Source organism: Numida meleagris, chromosome 9 (genome assembly GCF_002078875.1).
Source record: "Numida meleagris isolate 19003 breed g44 Domestic line chromosome 9, NumMel1.0, whole genome shotgun sequence".
Lineage (NCBI taxonomy): Eukaryota > Metazoa > Chordata > Aves > Galliformes > Numididae > Numida > Numida meleagris.
The window spans coordinates 11,753,017-11,778,118 of NC_034417.1; the positions used below are offsets into that span (position 1 = coordinate 11,753,017).

The following is a 25,102-nucleotide window of genomic DNA, read 5'->3' on the forward strand; positions in this document are numbered from 1 at the left end:
AGAAGAGAAGAGAAGAGAAGAGAAGAGAAGAGAAGAGAAGAGAAGAGAAGAGAAGAGAAGAGAAGAGAAGAGAAGAGAAGAGGAGAAGAGAAGAGAAGAGAAGAGAAGAGAAGAGAAGAGAAGAGAAGAAAACCCTCAATACACAAGGCTGATGAAAAATAGAAGGTGAGGGGAAGAGCAACACTTGGGCCAAAGCCTATAACTTAAGTGAAGTGTAGCTGACAAAATGACACAAAGATTTCTTAAATTCCACTTGCATTTGATATCTTTTGTATTTTGTGCCTTATGTATTTTTCTTCTGTGGCCTTCCTGGTTTTTATACATCCAAGTGTTTCTAATCTAAGTGATTTTAGAAGGATGCTTTTCCCCACCCCAAATTGCAGTGGTTGTGCAATAGTAATTTAGGCTGAATAGGCACAGATGTTATCAAAATCACCCTCTCACCTGCCAACTCCACCCAAGTTTCCAGTGCCTGGATATTTTCTTCCACTGCTGTGTGGAATTTCTAATTTTAATAGTCTTTTTCTTCTTTTTTTTTTTCCTTCAGATGTCTTATCCAGTTACAAAGCCTGCACGTGGCTTCCTCCTCTGATGAGCCAGCTGAGCCAAAATAGTACCTCATGACAACACTGAATAGAAAAGCAGCCTCTGAAGACACTGATGGGTGTAGAGGGGACTTGGTCTGGGTGCTGCAAGAGGACGTCATAGCCATTGCAAATCAGTAAGGTTGAACTAGATGGCATGGCAGAGAAGTGATGTGATGAGAAATGTGAGTTGAGTGAGTGTGCAAAAGAGAAAGGAAAGAGAAAAGGCAGATGGAAAGCGGATTTTTATTTTCCAGTGTTACCTCTGCGTCAGTTAACCTGGAGGATGAGGTCTGTCTTTGCTGACTCTTTGAGTTCTCTACCTCTTCTTCATTTCACTATTGTGCTGCTAGCATGCATCCACACAGCAAAACACGCAGATGTGAGTTCTCCCTGTACCTCCAAAATGCTGTATTAGGGCAGCACTAAATCTGAAATAACGCACCCTGCCTCTCAGCAGGGACTAATGGCTCAGGATCAGCTTCATGCTAACAGCTTTTGAGCTGCCTGAAAGTTTTATCTGCCCACAATGTGCTTTGTAGATCTATCCTTATTGGGTCTAATTTGAAAGAAGCATTTAAAGCTTTCCTAATGCATGATTTTGCTTTTTGATGGTGTATGTCAGAGTGCTTCACTGTCCATAGTTCATGGGTTGCGAAACCGGGACAATCAAAATATAACACACTCCCTTAGTTTGCACAGTGGCATGGTTCAGATCTCCATTACCCTATCAATTAGACCATACCGTGTCTCTAAGTGGCAGCCACTGGATTGTTTAGATTCTGTGTTAATATTCAGTCCTTTTGTATTAAAACCTGTGGTTAGAGAGAAATGTCCCCCAACTGTCAAATTAGAAATGCTGCAGTGCATTTATGCAGCCTGAGTTTTTATAGTTTATTGCCTATGAAATCAGAGTAGAATTATGTCAGTCTATGATGAAAATGCGTGGAATTTTAACCTTTGTAAATTGGGGTAAGTAGTAACAGTGTCACTACAAAAATATCCATCATTTACTGCACATCAGGTTTCCTATCTTTACACAGAAAGTGAATGAAAAAGTCCCTAAGGATATTTAAGTATGTTTTGGTTACAAAATAATATTCCAATTAGTTTTGTTTAAGAAATTGATAGCACACAATGCACAATGTTGTACATTCTTCTGTCTACATTTGTTGCTTAAATTGATTTTATTTTCTAAAAAGATGACAAAACATAACTCACACCTCCTAGCCCAGAATTTGAGCCTGATTTAATCTGGATCTTTTGTGACATTACATCAGGGACTCAATGGAATGTAAACCATTCTGGTTGTTTTAACACCTGTAGCAATAATCGTGCTGGCAATAACCGCAGTGTTTAAAAGAATGTGGTGCCATCGTGTGGACAATATTAAGAAGTGTTAAGAAAAAAAACCTAAAAGTAAAAAATATATATATATATGTATTGTGGCACAAGCTCTGAACAATCTGTGGTCTTAAAATTGTGTTAGATCAGAACAAAAGCTGATAATCAGGAATAGTTGATTCAATCCTGTTCATTTTCCAGCAGCTCGGGCAGTCCTTTCCCCTTTCCCATGGTAGAGTGTGCAACACGCTCAACCACCAAATTTCTCTCCACTGATCTTTAGATGTCAAAGCATCCCATGATAGCTTGCATGAGTTTGGTCTTTACTGTTTTGGAAAATGTATGCTCACTCTTTTCAAAAGGGTGACACTGATTTGGGTTTGGAAGCATTGGTTAAATACACCCTGAAGGCCAGTAATTTAGTGCAATTGAGTTTACTGCGTTCCAACTTCTTTTGCCACCAGTGAATGTGAAAGAAAGAGAATGAACTTTTCTTGATTCATGAGTTTTTTGTGCTGTGCACTGTTCATCAACCTGTATTAGACATCTTTTTGCCATCCACATAACACCGATGAATTAAGATTGTATAAAATTATTAACGGTAGATTCTCATCTCTCTTTTTAAAATAAAGATTTCTAATACTAAAATCTGAACAGGAAAATAAGAATCAATCTAAGCCATCTCTGTCAGTTGTAATCTGGGATTTGTATATTCTTCGTCTCTTCACGGAACTCTTTCTTTCTCATTCCTCCTGGCTGAGGCTCGGGTCTATCGATCATAGTACCACCCTCTTCACCGGGATTTCCTGTAACTATTACCCAGTAATTCTTGTCTTCTTCAGCTCGATGGGAGTCCAGATAAGTGTGACAAATTACTTCATATTCCCTTCCAAAATAAGACCTGCAAAGTCAAAGAAAAGGGTGGGGAGGCAGGGTGTACAGTGAATATATATGCATTCAGCAAGTCTGCATTAGCTGTAAGATGTTTAAGATGTTTTCTCATGAAGATGGCTCTGGCTACTTAAAAACCATTTTAACCTTTCAGCCATACAGACCTCTCCATCCTCAAAAAAACTGATACAAATTCACAATAAAACTTAGCCTGAAATTTAATGAGAAACAATCGGTATACTCCTTAATAATACTTAACATTATTTCAGTACATGCGTGTTAAGTCAAATTGTCAAATTAACATTAATTTGTTGTGAGATTCATATGGATATAGGAAATATAGTTTTGTATGGTGTATTTTGTTGAGTTCTTAGCATACCAATTTTTCTTTAAAAATGTATATATTTTTTAATTCAATTGCTCAAGGTATTTGAAGGGAGAACTACCAAGATGCTAGAGAAGGCTGGGAGCATGATGTGATAATATAAAGGAAAAAAGGAAAGGAAAACATGAGTAAGACAGAGCTGATGGCTTGCAGTATCACAATGGAACACAAGAATTAAAATGAGGAAAAGAAGAATGTGCATTCTGCATTCTTTTCCATTTCATCAGTGTGTTCCTAAAGCAATTTTACTTCTTTCAGTAGTTCTTGATGTCCTGAGCTGGTGTCTCATTAAGCATATCACTGCCAGTTATAAATTATTCTCACCTTGCCCAAAAGTTCCTTGGAACAGCTAAGCTCCTATTAGTATGGCAATGAGTAATAATGATTTTAGAGTTTGCCTGGGGGAAAAAAAAAAAAAAAAAAGGAAACATAAAAAAAAATACACAAACACAATGAGAATACACTTGGTAGACATTTTTACTAATTTTAACAATATTTATTAAAGGTGAATGCTTTAGTTACTACTTAATAGAAGTATGCATGGCTGTATATCACTCTCAGAGTGCTGTAGATTGATAGTGAAATATTTTGTACTATCAGTTCTCAGAATGATTATATCCACAATATTTTGTTATATGCCCAGCACTCCAGGAAGCTCAGTTGTTATGTGGAATGGGAAAATACTGCAACTGCTTCGTGTACTTACAAAAACGTAAAGAAACATATTTGGAAAAGCACCCACTTTTTCCAGTGCCTTGATTCACAGAATTGTTAGGGTTGGAAGGGACCTCTGGGAATTATCTAGTTCAACCCTCCTGATAAAGCAGGTTCCCTGCAGTAGGTTACAAGTAGGTTAGAGGATCAGTTCCCTCCATGTGAAACCAAGTTATTCCCAGATATCAAGTTACATTAAAGCAGCATATTCCAGCCAACTTCTCTCAGCAGAAATACTGCAGGCAGATGGATGTAAAAGATGTCTAATGGAAAAAAGAGAATGAATTTAACCAGTGTCTACGGCAGATACAGTGTTTAGGATGGAAATAAAGAATAGGGGAAAGGAATGTGAACATCATAGTCTTCAAACATAAAAGATAAAGCCCGATAAATGGTTCTACTGTTTCAATCTACTGTGTCAATTAAATACTCAACACTTTTTTTTTTCCATTTTAATGACTTACAGGAACTGGAAGTCCTTCATATTCAAGACGCAGTTGTGGATCCAAGAAGGTAGCTTGCCAGCATGTCAAATAGGAAAGTTCATCTGTCAAAAACACTTGCTGAAGGTAAGATTTTTTGGCAAACCTCATAAATGATTTATGGTCACTTGCTAGATATAACTGTAGATGAAAATATACATTAAGGATCGCATAAATGTAAAAGGAAAAGACATGTAATTAAAAAAAAAAAATCAGCACAAAGAATTCTCTTTGCTTCTGAACAGTCTGCCAACCTAAAGCTACACATTTCAAAACAGTAAAATAGATTCTATAATGTTGATAAACTCATGAAGTAGACCGGTGAATATTTATTGAAAATTGATTTCACATTCCAAAGACTCCTTCAGATCCAAGTGACAGCTGAGAAGGAAAATTTTATCATAGTTGTTGTGATTTATTCTGAGCATCAACTGTCTGCTTCACTTCTCGCTTGTAAAGGAAAACAATGTTCCCATTTAATAGAAATCTCCCAACTCTGAATGATAGAATAGTATGGTACTTCATATACAGACTGCATTTTTTCTTCACAAGAAATCCAAACTTATTTTTGGATTTTTTTTTTCGTTGTTTAAAATCTGTTTTATTTGTCACTCTGGGTCACTGTCCTCTTGGACTGCACACCTGATCTCAGACAAGTCCCACAAACTTTCTAAATAGATATTGTTTATTTGCAGATGATTCTGAATCTGTTCTGTAGAGGTAAGATGTTGAACCACTGTACAATTTGATATCTATAGTATCTAAATGCACAATATCAGTAGATGCCATCAATTGCCATTTGCAACTTTGGTCTCTTACCATAGGATCAGAAAACCCTCCTGTTGTTCCAAGACCAAACTTTTGCCCGAATTTAACAGGTTCACCCACTGATCCTCCATCAACACTGTAAAAATTGTAAAAAGAACAAGAAATTCAAATATATCAGATTCTCTAGACTTTTTTTTAAGTCCCTGTTAACCAGGGGACTTATTTCCTGGTTAAAATATTTAACAGAATAGAAACTCAGATTATACTGATTACTTTTTATGACACAGTCACTAACATGCAGGGTGTAAAGATAACATTCAATGAAAAATTAATGAAAATTTAGCAGTGAAGCCCCTTTTGAATACATATAATACAAGCACCTGAAAAATCAGGGACTGGAAGCAGAATAGTGTTTGCCTGTAACTTAACATATGGTGTTAATTACTGTTGATATTTAGTACTTGGGTTTATTACATCGATGTTCATGCTGATATATCTGTATTTTCAGAATGACTTCTGTATTTTAAATTAAAGAATCACTAAATTAAATACCAGGCTGTTCTAAGTATATTCAAAGTAACTTATGTAGCTGATAAAATCTGTGGTCAGTTAATGAGAGATCTGAAAGCGTTTGGTGTCAGTGACTCAAGGACCAGACAGAAGCTGAGCAAAAGTACTTTGGTTGCATTTCTAGAAGACCTAAATTGGCTTCAAAATTCTTTACTATGTCTAACCCAGAGCATTTTGCTCAGTCAGGGTTAGTTTGTACACTTACACACTATTGTTATTGAATACATGCACTGAGGCAGAGCTTTCCACTGTAGAGCATGGATCTGTTCATTTCTTCTCCAACAAACAGCTGGTGTTAAATATGTCTTTGAGAGAGAATTCTCTGTTTGATGGAGGGGTCTTTTTTAGGACACCGAAGCACTGTCTACTTTATAGACAGCAAAAGCATTGCCTCAAATTTCTGCTTCAGAGACAATATTTGCAAGAGAACAAATAGTATTACTGATATTTGGACGTGTTTTGTATACATCTGAAATATGACCACATTAAAAACTACTGCAGAGTTTACCAAATGATCCAGCGAACTGGATTCTGTTTTCACACCAGTTCTATGCTGATTTAAACTTCCTTGGAATTATTCATAGTAATATGCAGAGCTGAATCAGGCTCAAGTTAGAGTCTTTCTTAAATAATTTAATCTTAATGAAATTCATTTGTATTTTAGCAAAATTCATTGCACAGCCCTCAAAATAAGACAGTGAAAGATAACGTCACTGAAAACTCAGAATAAAGTACCAAACCTTAAAATACAAAATGTATTTCGCCCTTCGGGGTCCACCGTTGTGACGGCGCTCAGTGCACAGGGCGCTTGTAGCGACACGGGCGAATACACGGACACCTCCTCCAGGTTAACGGCCAGCGTCAGCTCACCACGCGCCACAGCGTCGTGCTGCACCAGGGGCTCCTTGTCCGGGCTCAGGAGCATCACCGTGTCTCCAAAACAAACAAATCCATCCTTAGACACCGACAGCTGCACCTAAGCCAAAACACACTGAATTTTATACATGCATTTGGCATCAGGAGTACTTTTAGATATCAAACGCTAACCCGTAGCCTTCTGCACGCATGGAGAGCACCAGCAAACAGTCGTTCCATGCAGCGTCACGGAGGACAGACAAAACCTTCTTTGAAAATTACCTTCTTGAAAAGATTGTCCTTAAGTCTGTTGATTTTCTGCATTAGAAGTTCCCCGCGTTCTCTCTTCTGGATGAAGTCCCTCAGGCGCTCCTGCTTGAGAAGAGAGAGGGAGCAAAGCATTACCCGGTGCTGCAGTGTCAGTTTTCAACAGAACTGGGGGAAGCACCGCGAGGGGAAGAGGCAGACGAGGCTCGCGGGGGCTGGAGGGGGGAGCGGAGGCCCCGCAACTCGCCCACCTCCTCCAGGCACGCCTCCTCCTTCCAGTTGCCCATGAGCACCCCGGGCCCGTAGGCAGCCATGGCGGGCGCTGCTAGGCCGCACGGCGTCCGCTGTCACCATGGCGACCGCTCCAGGCGGCAACTGGACGCTGGAGGGGCAGGGGAAGCCAATCAGCGGAGAGAACGCGAGGAGGGGGCGGGGCCCAAGAGCTGCAATTAGCGCTGAAAGGAGCCTGGAGTTCCCGCTGCCCCCTTGGGCAGCAAGGCCCTTAGGTTTGGTACCTCTGTCACTGCCACCACTGCTGAAACCCACCACCACCCGCCTCACTGTGCTCACGTCCACTCTTCGGCCTCCATAAACGTTCAGCAAGCGTCAACGGATGTCAGCGGGTGCAATTATTTCTGCATGGAGGTATTCAGTGGCACCCCTTTGCTCCATCTGCACTTCCGTGTCAGACGCTGTTCTGTCAGACTGCCCCTCTGCTGCCGCCTGTCCCACAGCAACAGCATGGAACAGGGCGTTGGTGGGAAGGTTCTGCCTCTGCTGCCATCCCAACATCCGCCTCTGACTCTGTGTGCCAACATCACAAAATAGGAGGCATTACTATATACACATAGGTAAATATATTTTTATTCCTTTTTTTTTGTTAATGATGAGGCTGACACACAGTCTCACAGCAGGCTTTATTTACAACCACGTGGTCTTCTAAAGTCTGTGTTGGTCAGGGACGTGCATCCGCCTCATGCAAGCACGCTGCCAACTCTACAGCACTGGTGAATATGGAGAATGCATTGGGTGAATGCTTTGGTTACATGTGGTCTGATTTTTGGGTGGTCCTCTGTGGAGCCAGGGGTTGGACTCGATGATCCTTACGGGTCCCTTCCAGCATGGGATATTCTGTGATTCTGTGCTTCTGTGTGAATATAGTACAGGCTTACTTTCCAGGCATCTTAACCCAGTGATTTTTGGTGATGGTGCAGATCCTTGCAGAGGGCACTTTGTCCTCTAATGGCTGTTCTTGCATCTCCTGTCATCAGCAAATTTCAAGGCTGGTCAATTTTAAAAGCTTAAGAGAAAATATCTTTTTCATAAGAAGCCATGCTGCCAGTTCTGCCATCAATTTGTGTGAAAGCAGGTTGATTTTTTTCTTTTTTCTTTTTTTTCAATCTTTCTTCTTTTCTCTTTTCTTCTTTTTTTCTTTTTTCCTTTTTTTTTTAAAAAAAAAAATTTTCTTTTGTTTGTTTTCTTCTCATCACAAAAGCTTTTCAGCATATCCCAGAGCCTTCGAGGACTAAATAAATCCATATTCGTTCCCATAGCACCACTCCGTGGTCAGCTCTGGTAAGTGAGGTTTTCCTGCTCCTCGTTTAGAAGCAGTGCTGAAACTGTCCAGATGGAATAGGGAACTTTATTCATCCTGGCCAAATATGAAAAGCCAACAAGTTTTCGAAGAAAGGTGCAATTAATTTCCTATGTTGCTAGTAGTTTTTACTTAGCGCTCAAAATTACTTTTGTGCTTTTCACAGAGAGACAGTTTTGTTTGGCGTTTGTTATCCTGGTATGCAAATGGTAATGCAGGCCTATGAAAATTTAGTTGAAAGCATCAAAATCCTAGAATCAGAGAATGGTTTGGATTGGAAGGGACCTTTAATGGTGATCTTGTTCAACCCTGCTGACATGGACAGGGACATCATTCTCTAGATCAGATTGCCCCCAAAATATTTGAACTTAGGTTTACCTTGCTTATCTCAGTGTTTCAGGAGTTTGTCTCCTTTTTGTTTATATTTTTGTTTGTTCATTTGTTTCAAAACTAAGCCTCTTTTAAAGCAACATTCAGTAATAAGTCATAATTATCAAGCTACATGCTATACCGAGCCGTGTTACTAAGAACGTGTGCTCTGTTTCTGTGCATGTAGCTAATATATAGACTGCACAGCCAATGTGCATAGTTCTGGAGCCTTCTGCACTGTCTTGTGGATCAGGCTGTACATACTTACTGAGATTTTTAAGTAAATATTACAGAAGTGTATGTACTCAAAATATAATTGTTCACAGAAATTTCTTCATGCATCTCTTTGTAGGATGATGCAATCACCATCCTTGTCACCTAAAATGGTTTCATTTCTTACTGCATAGTATTCTAGGAAAAGAAACAGAAGGAGATTTCCTTACACATGTATATAAGTTGAATATCTTTCCTGCAGGGAAGCTTACAGGACTATTCAACTTAGGTCAGTTTCTTTTTCATCAGATAAAATCTACATTTGCTCCTAACAGTTATTAGCTTTATTAAGTGGTGTAAAAAAAAGTTATATTTGTGAAAGAATTATTTCATGTTTTGTTTGTTAACTTAGGCCAGTGTACAAATTGACTAGAAATTTAAAGATATGTGTTAATTATTGAAAACATACATATTTTCCTTTTTTTTCTTTTTTTTCTTTTTTTTTTTTTTTAAATTTGAGTCTTTGTTAAATACTTATAGTGTAATAGAGTCTCCTCTCTTCTTCTCTTTCCCTTTCCCTTCGTGGAAGAGAAATGAATGGTTGAGAAGACCTAAAATATATATCTAGACCACTCGTTTACGTTAAAAAAATGAACTGTTTCAACTTTTAATTGCCTCAAAATTGTCAGTAGTGTGGGATAGAGCATGTGATAAATACTTGGATATATGCATGCATTGGTATATGTCAATAATGCAAAATAAAGTAGCTTAGTCAAATCTGACAGAAAGAACAAGGCGTGAATAGACACAAACATTAAGTAAGTCCAAGAACAAGGTAGAATTAGAGGAACTGACAGAACAACTCATGTACCTCCTTATTTCAGGATGGAAAACATGCTTTCTGTTTGCATTACTGCTGTTGGGCGATTTCTGAAATTCTGTTCATACTGACAAACACTTAAGGAATGCTTAATCATATGTAGGTTGGATGAGAATATTTTTAATCCCTTCCTTTTCAGCCTTGGGACAATATCTATGTTTTGTCCTCTTTTGCTGTCTTGTCTTTTTCTTTTGAAAGTTAAGAAGGAGCCTAATTTGATTAATGATACAGAATAAATAGTACTACACTGGAGTGAAATGTATTTGTCAGGACAATGTCTCCTTTCATGTTGTTACTTCACACCAGTATTATTCTGGCACATGCTAAAAATGAGAGCGTAGCTATTGTTTTTACTTGCTGTTATGAGTTTTCTGGCCGTTAAGATGATTAATCAGTTTGTTATTAATATAACTCCAGTTCCTTATTCTCATCTATTCCCCAAACACTCATCCATTCACAGCACAAAAAGCATTAAGTATTTTATGTGCAAAGATGTAAGGATTGTTGTTCTGCCAGACATGTGTACCGCTGTCTCCCATTCTGGCTGTGAATTTCCACACGACGTTTTCCTGTAGTGTTTGTTCCTGGGGAGCAGTAATTTCTGAAATGTAGTTGTGCATTAAGCAGACCTCTTGGTCTGCCTCCAACAAAAAAGGGGTACAGGATGCTTATGAATTGTACTGGCAACAAGCATGCTGATATGGAAACTTTCCCAATATCAGAGCTGGCTGGAGATGTCCATAATTTCTATGATTTCTCCTTTGTGCTTTATAACCAAAAGATGCTGCTGGAGAGTGAGGAATGTGCCCAACATGGTCAAACAGTTGCCAGTTAAAGTTTGGATTGTTATCCACATCTCTGTGGTATATTCATTCTATTATGTCTTCAATTTAGACTTTTTCAGAACATGTCCTGTTGAGAAATTGTTGTAAAAATGAATGTTTTCTCTTCCAGTTGAGCTGTTTCATCAGGATGAAAAAATGTTTTAATTTCAGGAGCAGTAAATTATTAAAAGAATATAGGAATATTAAAGTCTGCCTTCTAGGAGCAATAATTATTTTGCAAAGAAATCCATATTAATTCTGAAGCAGCTAGAATACTTTCATCAGCTAGAAATAGCTTAGTTGATGACTACTGTTTATCAGCCCCTGCAGAAACACCCCCCAACAAAGCTATATTCCTTCTTATGTTCTTATGTGTATCCACACAACTATGCACTAAGTATGTCTATCTCAGGCAATTTAAAAATTCTGATTTTTCAAGGTATGAATTATTTGTCCAAGTTATTGTGACCAGAACAATGAGACTGGCCACACCATTGGCCAGGCTGGGAGTTGGACTCAGTGGTCTCTTCAGGTCCCTTCCAACCCCTGAGATTCTGTGATTCTGTGAGAGGTTTGTATTAAATGTGCAGCCTTTCATATGTGTGATAAGCTCCCAGCTTGCTGCTTTTAAATGCTGTTTACTAGGGATCTCCTTGAAGAGACTTTTGTTAAGTGATGTTCCACCCTACTTCCAATGTATTGAGTGCACTGCACTTACTGAACTACAAAGTTCTGTCATCACCCCCAGTTACTGACACTGAGGTGTGGCCCTATTTATAAAGGGTGGAAGTCAGGTCATTGTCTCTCTTGTTTACTGATCTGTTTAAACTTTGGTTTCCATGAGTACCCATGCTTGAGACGTTGAAATTTGCTTTTTGTTAGGGTTTTTTTTTTTTTTTTTTCATATAAAAAGCAATAGCGTGCTTGTCTGTAGGAAAAAATGAGCTCCAAACTCAGTAACTTTAGCTGACTTTGACTTCGGGGGTTGTTCAAGCGTGCAGTCCTGCCACTGTGAACCTACTGCTCTTGAAACTGAAAAGTGACATTTTTGTGTGACCTCTTGTGAACCCAGCTCTTTCTGTCTCTTCCCCCTTTAGGCCTGACTATAGATAGCCCTAAGGGTTGCCTCTGCTTCCCTGTTTAGCCCTGCCTGTAGTGTGATCTTTATCTTCTATGGTGAATCGCCTCTGTGCATCAGTCATTGCCTTGATTTCACTTGTGTCCTTTCGGATTTCACTTCCCTCTGGTGGTAGCATTAAGACAGAAAACAGTCTGTTCCCTTAGTTTTCTTCAGTGGAAATATCTGTTTCAGTCTCTTGAAGCAAAGCAGTGGCGTTTACAAACAACACTAGAGGTTCATGTCAGTCCATCCTGAAACTTTCCTAAACGTAGTTGCAGGAAACTGCATCCCACTGCTCTCACATGAGTTTATTGTAGTCAAGGTTTAGAGATGAAGAAATGCTGGTGATCAGAATACTTCTGCTTTGGTTCGAATGAGTCTGTATGTTACATAAAACGAACTATTAAAAAACAGGAACAGAAACTGACCTATGTATTTACACCACAAATCATGAATCAGTTAAATATTTCTGGCGTAACAAAAAGGAATGCAATGAGAATCTTTTGTCCTAAGGGGAAAAGAACATGTGTACTGTAATTGTTTTTAACATTTTTTTGCCACCATTCCTCTATTTCTGGTTTTGATTTGGATGACCTTGCTCTGACAGTGTATTTATGTCAGACATCACAGCCTACAGAAAGTATTTCATATGTCTGAAGACTCTGGCAAGTGTTCTAATTTGAGAGACTGAACATTTTGGTATTGCTCAGTTGCTATTGGTCAGTAAGTTAGCACTTCTTCGTAGCTTTTCTTTGAGCTGTGGGAGTGATGGTCTGTCACTATAAGGTTGAAGACAAAACATAAATAATGTAATAGATGAGCTACACACAGCTGCTAAAATGGTCACCGCAATGTGCAATGCATTTGCTACTCCAAAATGAAAGCTAGATCAGTCATTCTTTAAATACCTCTTCAGAGGAGGAATAACTTTCTCACTGAAATAAATTCTAAGTGTTGATAAGTGTCCTCTGGTCTTTCATTGGAACATCGTAATACAGAATCAGCCATTTTTCTCCAAGTTTTACACCTGGAAAAAAAGGAGGTAGCATACCAGTGAAGTTGGGGCTCTTTGGGAAGGAGGCAAGGTATCTGTCAGCAGGAAAAGTACTTTGTGCTCTGACATATGGTGTATGTATTGTTCACATAGAAAACCGGACAGCTTCCACAAGGAGAGTTGAAGGAGTGCCTTCGTTAGTAAAGGGAGCTCTGAAAACACCACTGGCTTGCTCTTCTGCTACATTGGGTATAGGGAACTCTTGACTAAGATTCACTTCAGAATGGTCCCTAAGAAAATTTGTTCTTTCGTCTTGGTAGGAATCACTGAGATAAAGAATTTCTGAATAGTAATGGTCACAAAGGAATGCAAATTCCAGGGCTTAAGTGCGCACATATGCAATTAGGACAAAACCGTAGGCTTTTATGTCAAAACATTAGCGAACAGACAAAACAAGAAACATCAAAGAACTGTTAAAGTCAACAAAGATATCTTAAGTGGTGAACTTGGCCTCTTGTGTATGATACGGCTTTGGGAAACGGCAAATAAATTCCAGGAGGAGAAAGGTGATGTGGCCTTGGGAGGCCAGCTGGATCTGAGCAGTGGCGGTGAGCAGAGAGGAAACTTTGCTTCTCAGTGGCTGGAAGGAGGAATAAGTGGCATTCTTCTGATTCTTTCAGTCTTGGGGCATGAAGAAGGAATCAAATCTGACCATGTGGTTCTGGTTGATAAGGAATGCAATAGTGTTATCATGACAGAGAAGGAAGCTTTAGGATAATCGTTCCCTTTTTTCCCCTCCCTTTCCCTTTCTTCCATTATTCTGCTACTCTGAAATGCCATTTTATTTATCTTCACTACCTCTGAAGTCTTTCCTTCGTTCATTTACTTTCTTTTTCCTAATTCTCTATTTCATTAAACCTATCAAAGGAGCTTGGTTCCTAGAAACTTGATAGGCACCTCAGATGAGAGTCCACCATTTATTTTTGCTGATATGAGTTCTTTCAGGTACTTACTGAGTGTGATACATGCTCTTTGTTTTATTATCTATTATGTTTTGTAACAACTGCTTCTTTCTTCTCTTCTTGTACTTACTTGTTATATTCTGTCTAAGATTTAGACCATAATAATTTTTAAGGAGGATAGTACTTTAATATATTCTGAAAGGTACATAGAAAAACCTATGGTTCTTCACATACATTTTATAAGTGCATCCCATTTTGGTGTGTATAGCATTATTTCTATGCATGCGTCTTCTCCTGGCTGCATCTTACCTATTATGAAGTCTAAAAGTGAGCAAAAGCAATGAGTTGTGCAATTTAGGTACAATATTTTGCAAGTTCTAAGTTCAAGCAAGTTCATAGTTTGGTGAAGTTTGGCTATGTTTTCATACTACTTTTAATATGCAGCCTGATGACTTATAATGATGTTTTTAAAGCCTGATTTTCTTCCCCAAAAATATTTTTGGAGTCTTGCCGAGAAAAAAAAAGATTGAAAGGTTGCAACACAGAATGTGTCTGATTCTTCTTTCTTTATATGCTTAGGAAATGCCAAACTTGTGCCTGCAAAAGAAGTTGTTAGGAATAGCCCTGGTGACTGTAAACCTCTAGCATGAGCTGATCAAAGTAATGAGCCTCAGTCTGTAAAAATCATGAGGAATGATTCTGTCCCCATCAGCAGGAAAATATTATGGAAGCCTGGCAGCATCTGTTAGTTTTTACATTTTTTTTGCAAGTCATGTTGTGCTGTTAGGAATCCTGCACACTTGTAGTTAAACTTGGAAAGATGGGGAATGTCTTTGTTGCTTTAATAATTTATGTGGCTCCTGTAAAAGGTTTATATTTGCAAGCCAGCTTAGCATGCTTGATTTACTACTAAGATTCACTGTTCTCATTGTTTCGCATATCCTGGCATAGGGACCAGTCACTTGTCTCATTTATTCATCTGTTGCTCTATATCCTGCTCATGAACTGGTAATCCTAGCAGAGGCTATTAAATGTTGGGTTTTTTTTTTAAATAAACTATTTAAACCCAAGTTTGTCTTCATAAAGTGGTAAAGCAGAACTACATTTTGATGCCTTTCCCACTTAAATGATAGTAAATCTAACAATAATATGCTTATAGTGCATTGCTGTGCTTAATTCAAAATATGTTCAAGTTTATCGAGAGGAATGTCAATACTTTGTGCTTTAAAGGTAGAGAAATTCAGACAGGGTTAGTAGCTACCTTATCTAATTTGATCATGAACATTGAATTTCTCTGAGACGTGTAACATTTCAGAGTAGGGAAATAGATTTTATTACCCAAAAATAACAAATTGGAAAGTAGAGAGGAAGTGTTGCATGTATTGAAACCTCCAGATCTTTGGGGATCACAGATGAAGCTACGGATCTCCAGTGAGTGTTCCCTTTCATTCATCCACTTTGCTGTTTTCAGACAGGTTGGGCAGCACAGAGGACCAGCTCTGAGTTACTGCCTTTGTAGTACCAGCTCCACTCCTGCAGCTGGAAAACTTCCAGCTGGAGCTTCAGCCTTCCTCACATCTGAGACCAACACAGCGAAAAAGAGAAGCACTGTGTTGCAAAAGCAGTGTCCCTGCTGAATCCAGGAGGATTCACTGAGGGTTTTGGGTGTGCTGGGTAATACATATTAGCCCTGAAGAGGCACATGGAAGCATGAGCTTCACTGATTTTGTTGGCAATTGTTACAGTGATTGCTGAAGCATTTTGATAAATTTTGCATTTTTTTTCATCAAGCATAATACTTGAAAGTAACAACTTCTGTGTGGTACCACCTTCATTCTTCGAATTACTTGCAGGCTAGCAAAAAGAAGCGAGCTTGTGAGAACAGTTATTTCAAGGGCAGTTTTCTTTCAGCATAGTTTGTAATCACTCAGTGGTTTAAGATATCCATTTCAGCGTAGGATGGCTAGGTGGTACCTGGAGCTGTGCAGATTTTTTCTTTTTATAACCAGTATTTCTGCAGCTATATGTTGTCGGTGGTGCAAAAATGGAAAACAGGCAATTAAAAGCACAGGAATTAAAAAAAAAAAAACAAAAACAACTCAATGCTAGAGTCATGTTTGTTGTCCAGTCTGTTAACCATAGCGTTCTCTTGCTTGTGGTTAGAAGCAGTGTGCTGGTAATAGGTGGGATCTTGCAGTGGTCTTACTATTCTTTTCCACATGTTATTCTCATGTCTTCCTGTGTTGTCCTGATCTTCAGGCTTTGACATGGTATTTTACTGAATAATATTTTAATATATTTTCTGTAAAAAGTGCTGAGGTACATCTTTTACCTCACCTGCCTAAACAGCACCAAGATCTAGAGATGAAGTGGGCACTGGAGATTTTATGGACGTGAAGGGAAATTTGGGAAGGGAAGATGAAACTTGCAAGTGAGATTCAAAGAGGAGATGAAATATGATGAGTGTCAGGCAAAGCAAATGATAATTCCAGCAGCCTCGTGGATACACTAGAGAACAAGGCAATTTCAGGAAGGAAGAGGAGGCAGTGAGATGGAATGATTTTTTTCAATGTGAAGAGAAAATGATTTTTTTTATAATAGTGCATATTCCAAAGCAGCCTGGTCCTTGGAAATTAATTTGTGCTGCAGGTGACACTGATTATTCCTAGAGATGTGCAGTGGCAGGAGCAGGAACATTACTTTTTAGTGCCAATAAGTTCTGCAATAAGTGCTGTAGCACCACTGTGTAATTAATGCCAAATGTGTCATCACGCTTTACTCACTGAAAAGAATTTAGAATAGATGCCTGCTTTCTCAGTGAATAAAATACCATTTCACCCTAATTAGGTTCATTTTTACTGAGGAGAGTGATTAAATTATATGAACAATAACTTCTCCTTCAATATTGTGACAAAGAGAATGGAGTATATAATAAACACCAAACAAAAAAAAAAAAGAGGAGAAAGCCATCTGCAGTGGTTTTAGTTCTTTGTTGTATGATCAAGAGTCAAGCAAGTTCTGGTGAGCAGCTAGCAGTGCAGATATTCAGTGTGCCATGGTCTTCAACTGGGAGTTATGGGTGGAGGTGATTGTGGGCAAACGTTTCCCATCATTGTTAATACCAGGGCAGTTCATGGTAGGAGCTCCACTGTAGATAAACCTTCTGTGAATATGTTTACTCTGTCTTTTAGATGCGCTGTAAGCTAGTGAAGCATGTGCAGTTGCATTCTTATATTGGTTTGCACAAGATTTGGCTTTGTGGAGACTGCCAAGATGGGTAATGAAAAAGAGCTGCGGTATGTGGAAATTTTTTGTTTCGTACTTCAAATCGGTCTGATGTGGTAACATCATCTTTAGAATAAAAAAGTAAGGCTGTTTATTAATCCTACACCCCTCTAACTTTTTCTCCCTCAAAAATGAAAACTGATTCATTGCACCCAATGATTCTTAGAAATTGTGGCAACATGCGTCAGTGCATTACACTTTCTCTATTGCGTGTATTGATTTAAATGTGACATTTTAGTTTGTGAAAGTATCTGGAATCTTAGATTGTACTGACTTTGTGCAATGAAGTTATCCTAGCCACATAAGAAGCGAGCATAAATATCTTTCAAGCTTTTTTTGTTGCATGTTTATAGAACATTTTTCTTCAAGCAAAAGTGAGGTAGTTCATGAGATTTCTGTGTGTACTTACCAGTTCAGTCATTTATCTGTATATCTGCTTACAATGAATTCATATGTTATGTTAAACCAATTTTTATGTAGAGTTTGGTTTCTTGTACTTATGAGTACAACATCTTCCACCTTTTCTTCTTGTGAAAAACGATTTCACTCTTAAGGAGCCATTTGTGCAACCTTGGCCTGGGCATTCAGAAATGTAAGACTAAAACCAGAAGGCGTTCAGACTCTGAGTTGTATACACTTTTCTCTTTTTCTGTTTATATTTTCACTTATAACGTCAAAGTCAAATATTCTCAAATTTGCAGAAGAAGGGAGGTATATTACTGTAGATATTTTGCCCATTGCTTTTCTCATGTAAGGGAGTGAAGTACTGTTCATCCACTAGTTGTGTAATATCTATCAACCATTTCCACTCTTACTTCTACCTTCTTTATTTTTCTTCCAGATTCTGGAATAAAATTACCACAGACTAACTCATTTATGATCTAGACAGTAGGCCAATTATCCTGCTGATGTTTGCAGCCTAATCCAGGGAACTGCTTTAACAGGGGGGTAGACTAGATGATCTCCAGAGGTCCCTTCCAAACCCTATGATTCTGTGATTCTGGAATTATACAAAATCCAGCTGACACCAGTGTAAAAGTGATAGGCCAGCAAATTGTACAATTTGATTTATGAGACTGGCATCAGACTACATGGTTTAAGCGGCAATCCAATGTGCCATCCAGTTCCTTGTGATTGTTTCATAGTCTTTGTGTTGTCTGCAGATTTGGGTAAAGTCCAAAGGCAGAATTCATGTTGATATGTTACTGTGTGGACTTTGTAAAATGAGCTGCTAGGAACAGTCTACTTTCAAGAGAAGAACATTTCTTCATTACAACAAATGCTATTAGTTTCTGCATTCTTTATGATAATCTCAATAAATAGGGAGAGAATGGACTGGGAGGTACAATCCCATCAGGTCAGGACTTAGAGCACTATGGAAGAATATTATGGAAGAAACTTGAATGTCTTTTCTGCTTGTGTTACAAAAAGACTTATTTTCTAAGGTTATTGGGCCATGAGCTTACAGTAGCTGTTAATTCATTTGCAAATGTGAAAGCACAGACACAGCACAGACTGAACAGACTGCTTACTTTAATCTTTCATCGTATTATAAGTACGCAGATTTATAAAAGCTGAACAGCCATAATAAAGAAAAAATCAAGTGAATTACAGTTCAGGTTGAAAAAGTACCAGCAACTGCTCATTCCTTGACCTGGTACCCTTGATGGGAGCCTCTTACAAGGCTTGGCAAGGTCTAGCAAGTTTTAACAAGGGACCAATGAAGCAAGGCCCTCCATTCCTGGGGCTTCCTACTGCCCAGGAAAAGGGATACAGGAGAGTATGGAGGTGCCAGCGGAGAATGATCCTTGTGGGAGAGGAAGAGACGAATTAGTACAGGTTTTGGAATGAGAATCAAATGTCTGGAAATTGCTATTGGGGATCATATACTGTCTGAGAACAAAGGGGTCTGAGAAGAGAGTTATCTGCATTAGCACTTTGGCTTGAAGACATAACATGACTTTGAAGAGAATCCCAGGGTATTGGATTGATTTGCAAAATAGTTTTGGCATATGTGAGCTAGACAGTTCTTGGAGAAAACTAAAGAAGAAGCTTCACTCTAGGTTTGCACCTCATTTGTTACACACTGATGGGGACATTGTAGTCTCTACCAGTGCCTGCTCCTTAGGCTGATATAAAAGCAGATGTGTGGGTGGTATTTAATCTGGGGACCAGATTAACTGTAATCCAAAGTGAAACCCTAGCAAAATAGATTGTGGAGGCATAAAGGCTGGGAATAAATTGTTTTGCTCTTCTGGTCTGTTTCTATTCTGCCTTTATTACTTGCTATTGTGGATATAACATATGCTGTCAAACTGGCAATTTTTCAATTCTATTTTTATCTTTTATTCTGAGAATTACTCCAAACCTCTACTTTAGTGTTTTCTGGTAGTAAAGCAACAGCTACATCTGTTTCTGCAAACCAGATTAGCTGTGCACTTTCTCTTTAGCAGGAAGTCTTTGTAGAACGATTTCTGAGCTTCCCACCCAACCATGCGTTCGGGAGAGGACACGCCAAACTTGCCCTAACTTCCCGCACTGAAGTGTTTTGAAATTTTGTCTTTGGAAAGATGAACACCGCAAGGACACTGTGTCATCCTCAGGTTTCCAATACATATAATTCGTTCTCATGCTCATCCTTCCATTTTCCCTCACGTTCTACAGTGCAAAGATTATTAATTTAGGGACAGAGGAGAACAAAATACGAGTTGGCAGAAATCAATCTGTCTGCACAGAAGCTGTTTTTAAAGCTGCATTTAGAATAACACTTTCCTGAAATGTGTTCAAAGATCCTTGTTCATACGACAGAATGGTGCATGTGCACACGTAGTTTCTCTCAGATGTTTCGGAGTTCTGAGAAAACAGGATCTGCTGTTACAGTTTAAATTACTAAAATGATCACCACGCTATCATTTGAACATTTAAAGTTCTGGTATATAACAGGAAGTGATGCTTAAATTTGGTAAATACAATAGATGGAGTTTTGTATCTGGGAAGAATTTCCTTATTTTATATTTGCTTGTAAGCATGGCATAAATTCTACTGAAACACATGGGGCAGTTTTACTGATTTGCATGTCCGAGAACTTTCCCCAGCAACAAAAGTAACTGGAATTTTATTTTTAAAAATCAGATAAAATGATACTTAATCTGGTTGCATGGACAGCTGCTAATTCTACCCACTTCATTCAGCTCTGTTAAACCGTAGCATTCCCCAGTCAGATGTGTAACAATGCTTCTGGTTTTCAAGACCAAATAAATCACAAAGAGATGGGTGTGTGATCTGTTTGTGTCAGAACAGCACTGGTGTAAGCAGAAGTTCTAACTTACGTCTTATTTCCTCCTGTCTATGGTTACGAATTGAAATACGTTAGGATATCTGATCTATTTTCATTAAAACCATTCATCTGAAATCTTACAGTTGTCTTCTGGTATAGCCTTGAATTCACAGTTTACAGCTATTCCCTAGCAGTGCTCTACATCTATTAACATTCTGCCTTATTTCTCTGGCCAAACCCTTCTGGGTGACAGGCAACAGCAACACAAAGAAAAGGAAACGTCTGAAGTGAATGTCCTGAAATGAGGATTGCCCAAAATGACACCATGGGACAGCCAAAGGTCTGAAACTGATGAAGTTGAGTTTTACTTGGGAGATATCTTTAAAAAATTCAGTTCTCACACACATATTATAAGAAACTTATGTTAATGAGGGCTCCTGTGGAAAAGAATGGTCCCCAGAACTGTCTATGTTTCTCTGTTTGACCAAAAAAAAAAAAAAAAAGAAAAAGAAATTGATTTTACCCTTTTAATGTTTCAGAATTCATATTTTGTTACCCAGTGGCACAAGTACTTCTCTCCTTTAAAACCCACTTCATTGTGGTTTTGATTTAGTTTCAATAAGAAACGTATTGATTGATCAATCAAAGACATTTACAAAGAAGAATTTGTTTGAGTTTTGCCAGTTTGGACCCTAACATCTCACATAGCATGACTCTTGTAAGACGTATATAATGGAAGTGAATGAGTAATTTGAATTTCAAGGTCAACAGCATGCTTTGTGCCTAGACCCTGTTGTTGCTTGGTGCTGCCGGTCCCATCAAGCCTGAATGCATGTTTAAAAAGGCAGAAATCGAAGAAACCAAACCATTACTTAATGACGTACACATGGTGAGTGATGATATGATGTTACTGGGAAAATAATTAGTTCTTTTACTCCTCTCATAATTAGGTTAGCAGCCTTCAGGGAAGGGCTATGGTAAGAAAATTGAGAAGGAGGAGGAAAAAAAAAAGCCAACCTCGAAACTCTTTTGAAAACTATGGACAAGGGAAAAATAGCCATTAATTTATCAGCTTAATTAATGTCTAAATATAAATGCCAACCTGTCCTCTATCTGCAGTCTGAAAACTCACTTTCCTGTTTTTGCCTGCTGACATGAACTGGAAGCTGTTGAGGCAGCTGTAGCATTCTCATGGCTGTGCACTACTTAGCAAGTGCTTGTTTGCTTAGCAGAGCTTGAAAGCTACCAGAATGCTGCCTTCACTTCCATGATACGCTTCCACAGGTGAGCAAAAAAACGGTAAAAATCATATCATAGTGCTGCCCAGCTCCTACACCTACAGCTGGGCATGGAATGATGAGAAGACCCAGTGGCTCTGCTCTCTAGGTTCCTGTTCACGCAGATCAGGTTCAAAGGACTCGTGCAAGGAAAGACTGAGTAGCTCAGGATGCAGTGCAGAGCAGAATGGTTTGCGTGGTTCCAGCAGAGCAGGGTCAGCAGCCTTGCAAGCTTGCCAGGCAGCGTTTTCCTTTCCCAAATTGAAAGTTGAGTATGCCAGCTTTCCTGGTTAATTCTGATCTACAAGTTGAGGGAGAGCCAGGTGCCCTGGTTTCATCCGGGGTCGAAGGAAAGCTAATCAGTGAATATCTCAGCGCCATCAAATTCCTACAAGGCATCTATCAGCCCATCTTTGGTGAGAGTCAAACTTCTATTGCAGTAGCTTGGTTTAAAAAGAAGATTTTGCTTTTCCAAAATCTGGCTGATTTAAAAATCAACTGTGAGTGCGTGTAATATCAAGAAGGGAGAATATATGCTGTATTCAAAAATACTTTCTTGCTCTGAGACATCATTCAATTATGAAAAAAGCGCATTAATACTGATACTCCTCTGTGGTTGCATTTAAACATCAGCAAAGTTTCTTTTCCAGTTCTGGATATTTACAAGCCACCCCAGATTCACGTGACAGATACTCTCAGCCCATTCAGTGCCCAACACTCACATTAGTTCTGTATGTGCATGAAACAACAGCCCACAGCATTTGGGGGTATGGAACAAACGCTACACGTTGCGTTGCTGTAGTCTGCTGCTAATATTAGAACAGAATGAGCAGCTTTCTTCCTGGAGGCATCAGCAAGCTTTATTTGCAACTTTTTTTCTCAGTGGTATCAGACATGTGGAATATATTACCATAAATTGCTTGTGATTAAATGTAAAGTACCAGGAGGATTTGCAATAGTTAATCCTTTTATTGCTGGGGTCTGTGAAGAGCAAATTGAGCCGAAGACTGTTACAGAACTGGCTTTCATTAAAATTAATGCTCTTATAGTACTGTTTTGTTTAATTATGGAACATAATTTTAGAAAATATAAGCTTTAGGAATAAGATGGATAGCAATGTGTACTGGACATATTCTATATAAGCCACAGGTAGCAAAAGTAACATTAGAAAAGTAAAGACCTGCTCCAGCATCTCATAATATACTCTTACTTTGTGCTGATATATTATGTGGTTATGGCCAAGGACAGAATTTCCCCCAGCATTCTGCTGAAAGGCAATCTTGTCTTTATATATATTTTGATTTCAGTAAAGTTCTAGGAATCAGTTTTGCTTTCTACTTGACTAAAATAGGTGAATTTCTGGCATCTGGAAGGATTTCCTGAGATAAAGGCGAGGCTGTGTCCAAAAGGGAAGAAAAAAAAAAAAAACAATAAAAAAATAGTTAGCATGCAAAAGGCATTACTCTCTTTTCTGGGAAGCTGTGCTCCTTTAATACTTTGAAAAAGCACAATCTGCTTGTAAATAAGTCCTTATGTAACATTATATACTATGCATTAATAGAACTTTTTCTGAAAATGGCTCGCTGAAAATACTGTAGGTTGGATGCCTTATGCATGGCGTAGATAGACTGCATGGGATGGCAGCTATGTGCTGTGGTGCTCTTGGGCAGGCACTAATTTGCTCAGATTTCAGGACAACATCTATTTCATTATTACTATTATTATTATTTATTTCAGCTACCATTCATTCCCCAAAATGATGAAACAGCAGCAGTTCCCCTTGACCACCTCTATGTATTTCAGATGTTGGTAGTTTTGGGGAGAGGCAGCTGAGCAAAAGTGGGAGAAGAACCAGAGAGTATTTGCTCAGTGATATACTGTCCCTATTTTACTATAAAAAACTCGAGTTGGCTCTAAACTGTCCCTGTTTTACTGTGTAGGGCTATTTAGTGATTTGTTCTTGCTATTAAGAAGTGAAACTCAGAAGTAATCCCTTCGCAATTTACTTAAATTCACTTAATTGTTACTGCTTACAATGCTGAGGAGTTAAAGTCGAACAGAAAGAGAAGGCAGAGAGAAGTAGGTGAGCTTAGTTTCTCATTTTGTTCTCTTTTTCTCCTCCTCCTTTTAGCCAGCTGTCAAAGGAGCAGTCCCCCTGATGTCTGGGTTGTAAATGCAGCCATGTCTTGAGACTGGGACAAGAGGTGCTATCAAGACCTCGTATGTGAGAGGCTGAGAAGGGAGTTCTGAATCACTCGCAAGTTTGCTGCATGAACACAGTCACCCAGTCCTGCTGCCACACGTTTTCTTTCCCACCATCCTTGCAGAGATGCTACAAGGGTTTAGTGGTCTATCTGTCTGGCTACGAGAGCTTGGAGTCAAATCTCTGCTCAGCATGCAGTTGTATGAGACACAAGGTGAGCAGTTGTGGCAGTTGGTTCGCTGCTGCTCAGAGGAGGGAACCTGGTTGCTCTGCTCCCAGCTAACCACACCCCACAGCCTGGCAGCCCTTGGCAGCCTGCTCTGTGAGCCACCTCAACCAGGATCTTCCTCTTTCCAGTCACCGCTTTCCATACCACAGGACCAGAAGGCTGGTATAGGAAATGGGGAAAGAGTGTGCCCACATCCTTCCTGACAAGGGAGTGTATGCGGATTGCAAGGAATCTCTGAGCCAGGGTCTGGCTGATCTGATTTCCCTCTCTGCGTCATCTTTTTCCATCTGGAAATTTGTTTGCAGGAGGAATTTGAGCCTTGTCTACGTCCATCCAGGATTGATGGATGGCCAGCAGATTGAGCAGAGATACTGCACAGCCTGGAGTTTCCAGATATGTTCACATTATGTGTTAGCAGCAAAGGCACGGTGCATTTGCAGTCAGTCAGATGTTTTGGGGACTTCATCACAAATGCCTACTGTGAAGCTAATATGGATATTCTTGGTATTCCAACATGATCCAGAAGCACTGGGCCTAAGAATTTTATAATAAACATGTCATCTTCACTGTCCATAAAATCTTTTGAAATTCAACGCATTCTCAAGGACTGGTATTCAGTTCGGTGAGTACAAACCCTGAGGCACATCACTGCTTAAAGGTTTTTCTGCACAGAATTCCTGTTCCGTGGCACATCACACATCCTTCCACCCGGGATCACTCTCTCTTTTTGTGGGATGCGGTACGTAATCAGTGGCAGTCTGCTTCAGTCAGATGGATGTGCTAACAAGCTGAAGACAAGAGGCAAAGGAAATTTAATTGAGAGGCCTCGAGGTCCCTGGGGCTATAACTCAGATTTGGGACAGTGCACGCAAGTGCTTTATTTGGTAGCGATGGCCTTCTCAAGTGCAGTGTCACTGTTAAAAGTGAAAGACCGATGTCCTCGATCCTTTTCTCCTTGTTTGTAAGGGCGAGGTATGTGGATCACACTCCCATTAAACAAACACAGTCACACAAG

The 25,102-nt window shown here is 39.1% G+C and overlaps 1 protein-coding gene and 1 long non-coding RNA gene across 7 annotated transcripts in view; one reads left to right on the top strand and one right to left on the bottom strand.

Annotated features, from left to right (window-relative positions):
• Positions 1,735–7,572, bottom strand: CFAP161 (cilia and flagella associated protein 161). Of its 3 annotated transcripts, none has more exons than XM_021407443.1 (7): positions 7,431–7,572; positions 6,876–6,965; positions 6,479–6,714; positions 5,220–5,304; positions 4,383–4,541; positions 3,529–3,602; positions 1,735–2,829 (listed from the first exon to the last, which is right to left on the bottom strand). In XM_021407443.1, the coding sequence occupies exons 2-7, from the start codon at positions 6,915–6,917 to the stop codon at positions 2,616–2,618; spliced, it is 810 nt and encodes a 269-aa protein (XP_021263118.1). In that variant the 5' UTR covers positions 6,918–6,965; positions 7,431–7,572; the 3' UTR covers positions 1,735–2,615. The 3 variants fall into 3 exon arrangements, with proteins under 3 accessions (XP_021263118.1, XP_021263116.1, XP_021263115.1); XM_021407441.1 differs by lacking the exon at positions 7,431–7,572 and adding an exon at positions 7,112–7,255; XM_021407440.1 differs by lacking the exon at positions 7,431–7,572 and adding an exon at positions 7,112–7,226 and having other exon boundaries at positions 6,876–6,968.
• The window catches only part of LOC110403762, a 52,678-nt gene continuing 37,216 nt past the window's right edge, over positions 9,641–25,102 (top strand). For 2 of the 4 annotated variants that reach the window (XR_002441824.1, XR_002441825.1), the window contains exon 1: positions 9,643–24,709. This is a non-coding gene — a long non-coding RNA (uncharacterized LOC110403762). Of the gene's footprint in view, positions 24,710–25,102 lie in introns of all 4 variants that reach the window. The other 2 variants (XR_002441823.1, XR_002441822.1) reach the window with 2 other exon arrangements.